General features: G+C 34.1%; 1 protein-coding gene across 1 annotated transcript; it reads left to right on the top strand.

Annotated features, from left to right (window-relative positions):
• Positions 1-2,281: 2,281 nt before the first annotated feature.
• LOC114410534 lies at positions 2,282-2,872 on the top strand. The gene has a single exon (XM_028374519.1). The coding sequence runs from the start codon at positions 2,282-2,284 to the stop codon at positions 2,870-2,872; it is 591 nt and encodes a 196-aa protein (XP_028230320.1).
• The last annotated feature ends 4,501 nt before the right edge of the window (positions 2,873-7,373 follow it).

Below are 7,373 nucleotides of genomic sequence, written 5' to 3'. Positions count from 1 at the left end.
AACAAATTCGGAAAAAAGGCACACTCAATAATAACAGAACATCAATCAACCGCAAGTCTCCAAACAGCAAATATAAGAAGTGAAACACAAGCATGCATAATTGACATTCACATCCAATTGGATGATACTATATCATACCCATATTGTCAAGATGGAAAATTGACATTCACATTCAGATTAAGATGTCAAAAGGGGAATGCTTGTACATATATCTAATCCAGCTTCCTGCAACAACAATACACTTTATGATTTAAAATGTAAAATTACAATATGATATAAATAGTATAAATAGCAGCATACTTTTGGAGGCTCCAATAATTGTGTCCTCAGCATACTTTTGGAGGCTCCAATAATTTATGATTTTGCCTTGAGCTGTCCAAGATGATACTCTGGACAGTACACATAATAATAATAATAATAATAATAATAATAATAATAATAATAATAATAATAATAATTATTATTATTATTATTATTATTATTATTATTATTATTATTATTATTATTATTATTATTAAACAAAACAAAAAAATAACAGAAACTAAGAGAGAGTAGAAAGAAGACATGTGCTTGTTTAAAACTTCATTTTTTTGCCCCACTCAACAAACCAACAATTTATTTTCTACCTCTTTGGGTTCTGCATGCTAATACTCTCATAAGCAGTTTTAGAGTGAGCAGAGGAAGTGTATGACACTTATTCAAAATAAATAAGATTTATAATCAATGTCCAATTTTTGAAAAAAAGTGTATGACACCTATTCAAAATAAATAAGATTTATAATCAAATTGTGACACAAAGGCACTGAATACCAAATAGGAATTGCTACTACTTTGTAATGCAATTTATAAAAGAAGCATTAGTTAATGACTTCAATTACCTAGTGATATTATGCAGAATGATATCAAAGTACCAACTGCACCAAAGAGAATTATAGTCATAAAATTGCAGGAAAATTGCTTCTTCTTCACCTAGAACTTGGAATGGTTAAAGAATAAATTGAAATTGAAGTTAGTCTAAGAGAAGCAACACAATCATTCAATTAAATTCATTCTGATTGAAGTATCAGTTCAGCGAATACAACAATTGATTTTCCTAAACTGTTTGAATCATTGTTTCCAACAAATCATAATGTAACTTAAATTATGCAGTTCAACATGTAAATGAAAGCTGAATAAGGAAAATAATTAAAAAAAAAGCAAGAGTAGTGAACTAACCCGACATTGAAGATGATGGGTGGAAGAAAGTAAATGAAGAAAAGATCTTCAATGAAGACAGGTATATGAAAGTTTTTTCCTCCAGTAGGACATCTTTGGGGGACTACAAAATAGACCAACATGAACAATATCAGTAATAATCTCAAGCTGCCAAAGCCAAACAAGTATTACTTAAAATAACATATTATCAGTACTCTAAAATCTAAAAATTACTTCAGGGGTAAATCTAGAATAGAGCATAACAACAAATTAAATGGACAATCAATCCACTTCAGAAGAAAATTATTTTTTAAATAGAGATCTATAACAATTAGTAATCATGTTATTGGTAGAGACAAAAACATAACTATGAAAGATGATATTATGTGATACAACAATAATGAAAAATGGAAGATATTGACTAACATTTTAAGGAGAATGATTGTAAAAAACAAAATAAAATTAAGGAGAATGGAGTGTCTAAAAAAGATAATGATATCAAAGTACCAACTGCAAAGAGAATTATAGTCATAAAAGTGCAGGAAAATTGTTTCTTCTTCACCTGAAACCTGGAATGGTTAAAGAATAAATTGAAATTGAAGTTAGTCTAAGAGAAGCAGGCACAATCATTCAAATAAATGCATTCTGATTGAAGTATCAGTTCAACGAATACAACTATTGATTTCCCTAAACTGTTGGAATCATTGTTTCCACCAAATCATAATGCAACTTAAATTATGCAGTTCAACATGTAAATAATGTTGATGTATGCTGTAATTCAGTTAGTTAGTTAAGAGTTAGTTAGTGATTCATTTTGAAGTTAGTTTGACAGCTATGAAGGTTGTTATAGCTACATGTGTAGTGTGTATAAAAATAGTAATGATCATGAATGAGAAAGATGAGAGTGCAGAAGTTTTAATTCAGAATTCTAAGCTCTCTCTATTTTTTCAATCAATTCTTTCATCTTCTCTTATTCTCTAACATAGAGTGAGTGAGTGCATAATGTGAGTGTGTGTGAAGAACTATATTTGTTCCAACAAACTGGTATCAGAGCTGAGGTTCAAGATCCTTGGATACCGAAATTGAGATGGCTTCCTCGAATGAAAATTTTTCAGCATCTATGCCTGTTCTAATAGGCAAGAACTATGATGATTGGTGTGCTCAGATGAAGGTAATCTTTCGATTTCAAGATGTGACAGAAGTGGTGCAAGAAGGGGTTCAAGAACCTGACAGGAACCCAACTGATACACAGAAGGTGGCTCACCGTGACTTGATGAAAAGAGATGCAAAGACATTGTTCATTATTCATCAGTGTGTAGATGCAGATAATTTTCTGAAAATTAGATCTGCTGATACTACAAAGAAGGCATGGGATACTCTAGAGAAATTCTATGCAGGGAATAGCAAACTCAAGAAGGTGAAGTTGCAGACCTTGAGAAGGCAGTATGAACTTCTACAAATGAGTGATCAAGAAAGCATTGGTGAGTTCTTTTCTCGAATCTTGGCAATTATAAATCAAATGAATGCTTATGGTGACAAGCAATCCGACTTAGGGATCATTAACAAGGTATTAAGAACCTTGACACCAAGATTCGATCATATAGTGGTGGCAATTGAGCAAGGCCAGAATCTTGAAGAAATGAAGATTGAAGAACTGCAACGAATACTTGAAGCTTAAAAGATGAGGCTTAACGAACGAAATTCACAAAGATCAGATGAGCAAGCTATGCAATCCCAAACAACCAAAGGGAACAACTATGATGGTGGCAAGAATAAGAAGGGAAAAGGAAAGTGGAAGAACAATAAGTGGAAGGGGTCAAGTGAGGGCTCCAGCAGCTCTGGAAATCATAACCAGAATGAAGAAACTGACAAGAAAAGTGGAGGGAATCACAAAGTGGGCATGAAGAAATTCAACAAGAAAGGGATTCAGTGTTATAACTGTCAGAAATGGGGATATTTTGCAGATGAATGCAGAAATAAAAGGGTTCCAAGAAATGTTGATGAGGCTCAATTGGCACAAGATGAGGATTCTGACTCTGATAAAGTGTTACTAATGGCAACAACAAACTCAGAAGAAGACAATGTTAATCTGTGGTATCTTGACACAGGTTGTTCCAATCACATGACTGGACATAGAGAGTGGTTTGTAAACATTGATGATAAGGTGAAGAGCAAGATCAAGTTTGCAAATTACAACTCTGTAACTGTAGAAGGCATTGGAAAGGTGATGATTCAGAGGAAGGATGGACAACACTCATTTATCAATGATGTGCTATATGTTCCCAATATGAAGAATAATTTGCTGAGTTTGGGACAGTTGCTAGAAAAGGGCTACTCAATGCAGATGGGGGACAGTCAAATGAAGATATTTGATACCAATAGGAGGTTGATTCTAAAGGCCCCTTGTCAACAAATAGAACATTCAAGATTGGAATTCAGATTGTAGAATTTCAATGCTTGGCTGCTTCTATAAGTGATGAAAGCTGGATATGGCATCACAGGTTTGGTCATCTAAACTTCAGGAGTTTAAGTGAATTGAAAAGTAAGAAAAGGGTTCATGGTCTTCCCCAAATTGAGATACCAAAACAATTGTGTGTTGAGTGTTGTGTGTCAAAGCAACCAAAGAATTCTTTTGAGTCAGAAATTCCAATCAGATCCAAAAGAAAGCTTGAAGTGATCTATTCTGATGTGTGTGATCCTTTTGAAGTGAAATCCCTAGGAGGTAACAGTTACTTTGTGTCATTCATTGATGAATTTACTAGAAAAATATGGATCTATCTCATTAAGCAAAAAAGTGAAGTGTTTAACATTTTTAAGAAGTTTAAGTTGTTAAGTGAAAAGCAAAGTGATAAGGTAATCAAAGTGCTAAGAACAGATGGAGCTGGTGAGTATAACTCACATGAATTTCAAGAATTTTGTGATGAAGAGGGGATAATTCATGAAGTGATGTCTCCCTATACACCTCAACATAATGGTGTTGTTGAGAGAAGAAATAGAACCATTTTGAACATGGCCAGGAGCATGATGAAAGGGAAGGGAATGCCTCATTACTTCTGGGGAGAGGAAACTTCTACTGCTGTGTATATTCTGAACAGGTGTCCCACTAAGAGATTGCAGGAATACACACCTGAAGAAGCATGGTCAGAAAAGAAGCTTAGTGTGAGTCATTTCAGAATATTTGGTTCACTGTGTTTTAAGCATGTGCCTGAGCAGAACAGAAAGAAACTTGATGACAAGGTTGAACCAATGATACTCATTGGATATCATCCAACTGGTGCCTACAAGCTATATGATCCTAGAATAAAAAAGATTGTGATTAGCAGAGATGTCTTGATAGATGAAACAAAGGGTTGGAATTGGGAAATAAATGTTGTTGAAAATGGTGAAAGAAAGGTGATGTGAACCTTGAAGACAAACAAAGTGAAGAGGATGTACCATCATGTGGAGAGCAACTCAAAAGGTCACAAAGAGAGAGACAAGTACCATAAACACTCAGAGAATATGAATTGTATCCTGATACAGCAATCACTGCAAAAGGGGATTTTGTGCACTTTGCTCTACTTGCTGAATCAGAACCAATGAGTCATGATGAAGCCTCTCAAAGTTCGCATTGGAGAGCAGCTATGGAAGAAGAATTGAGATCAATTGAGAAGAATCAGACTTGGGAGTTAGTCCATTTACCTCAAGGAAAAAGACCAATTGATGTGAAGTGGGTCTATAAGACTAAAGTAAAGCCTAATGGAGATGTGTCCAAGTATAAGGCAAGATTAGTAGCAAAGGGATTTCTGCAAAAACATGGCTTGGATTATAATGAGGTTTTCGCTCCAGTTGCATGACTTGAAATTGTTAGGCTCATTTTGGCAGCTGCTAGCAACAGAAATTGGTCTCTATATCAACTGGATGTGAAGTCAGTATTTTTGAATGGTCCACTTGAAGAAGAAGTCTACATAACTCAACCACCTGGTTATGTTGTTGCAAGACAAGAGGATAAAGTCTACAAGTTGAATAAGGCACTATATGGCCTCAAGTAGGCTCCTAGAGCCTGGAATATGAAAATTGATAGCTTCCTAGTCCAGCAGAATTTCACCAAGTGCACTATTGAGCATGGAGTTTATGTCAAAAACACAGATTCTGGTGAGTTTTTGATAATATATCTCTATGTAGATGATTTGCTAGTGACTGGCAGTAGTAAAGAAGATATAAGAGTGTTCAAAGGAAGAATAATGGAAGAATTTGAGATGTCTGATCTTGGTGAACTATCATACTTCCTGGGTATTGAATTTGTTTCTACCAGTAAAGGGATTTTCATGCATCAAAAGAAGTATGCAGAAGACATCTTGAAGAGGTTCAATATGATGGATTCCAATTCTGTTATCACACCAACGGAAACTGGAATTAAGCTGCAAATAGATGGGGATGAGAAAGAAGTTGATCCTACCTTGTACAAGCAAATTGTAGGTTCATTGAGGTACCTATGTAACACCAGACCTGATATTGCCTATTGTGTTGGGTTGATAAGCAGGTTTATGGAGAAACCAAAGACACCTCAGTTCCTGGCAACAAAGAGGATTCTAAGGTATGTGGAAGGAACATTGGATCTTGGCATTTTATATCCTTACAGTTAGAAGAATATAGAAGGAGAAGTGTTTGGTTATAGTGATTCAGATTGGTGTGGTGAAAAGGATGATAGGAAAAGCACTACTGATTATGTTTTCAAATTTGGAACATCACCAATCTCTTGGTGCTCAAAGAAGCAGAGTGTAGTTGCTTTGTCAACATGTAAAGCAAAATATATTGTTGCTGCTATGGCAGCCTGTCAAGCTCTATGGCTGGAAGCTTTAATGGAAGAACTAAACTTGAGAAATTGCAGTCTTATGAGGTTGTTGATGGATAACAAATCAGTAATTGATTTAGCTAAGCATCCTGTGGCACATGACAGGAGTAAACATATTAAAACCAAGTTTCATTTCCTGCGTGATCAAGTGAGTAAGGACAAGCTTGAATTAGAGTTTTGTAGGTCTGAAGATCAAGTTGCAAACATACTAACTAAGCCATTGAAGTCTATCAAGTTCAAGGAATTGAGAGACAAGTTAGGAGTGACATCCTTGACAAATTTGAATTAAGGAGGGATGTTGATGTATGTTGTAATTCAGTTAGTTAGTTAAGAGTTAGTTAGTGATTCATTTTGAAGTTAGTTTGACAGCTATGAAGGTTGTTATAGCTACAAGTGTAGTGTGTATAAAAATAGTAATGATCATGAATGAGAAAGATGAGAGTGCAGAAGTTTTAATTCAGAATTCTAAGCTTCATCTATTTTCTCAATCAATTCTTTCATCTTCTCTTATTCTCTAACATAGAGTGAGTGAGTGCATAGTGTGAGTGTGTGTGAAGAACTTTATTTGTTCCAACAAATGAAAGTTGAATAAGGAAAATAATAAAAAAGAAGCAAGAGTAGTGAACTAACCCGGCATTGAAGATGATGGATGGAAGAAGGTAAATGAAGAGAAGATCTTCACTGAAGACAGGTATATGAGAGTTTTTTCCTCCAGTAGAACATCATTGGGGGACTACAAAATAGACCAACATGAACAATATCACTAATAATCTTAAGCTGCCAAAGTCAAACAAATATTACTTAAAAAAACATATTATCAGTACTCTAAAATCTAAAAATTACTTCAGGGGTCAATCTAGAACCTAGGACAACAACAAATTAAATGGACAATCAATTCACTTCAGGAGAAAAATATTGTTTAAATAGAGATCTATAACAATATTAGCGATCATGTTATTGACAAAGACAAAAACATAACTATGAAAGATGATATTATGTGATAAAGCAATAATGAAAAATGAAAGATATTCACTAACATTTTAAGGAGAATGATTGTAGAAAACAAAATAAAATTAAGGAAAATGGAGTGTCTAAAAATCATGACTGTTAAAAAATAATAAATCTGAGACAGAGAATATATCACCCAAGAAAAAGAAACACTACTAAAAAATGATATTTTAACGTTGTTAAATTAAAGGCGGTTTTTAAGAATTGGGGTAAAAAAATAAAGGATGACATTTTTAAAATTAAATCAAACTTTTTAAAAACGGTTATATAGAGACCATCGTTGATATAAAGGATTTACAAGGACGTTTTTCTAATAATGACTGTCTTTGATTTCAAA

The sequence above is a fragment of the Glycine soja genome, chromosome 4 (assembly GCF_004193775.1).
Source record: "Glycine soja cultivar W05 chromosome 4, ASM419377v2, whole genome shotgun sequence".
NCBI lineage: Eukaryota > Viridiplantae > Streptophyta > Magnoliopsida > Fabales > Fabaceae > Glycine > Glycine soja.
The sequence above is the reverse complement of the archived record's forward strand: the minus strand, read 5'-3'. Positions and strand labels throughout refer to the sequence as shown.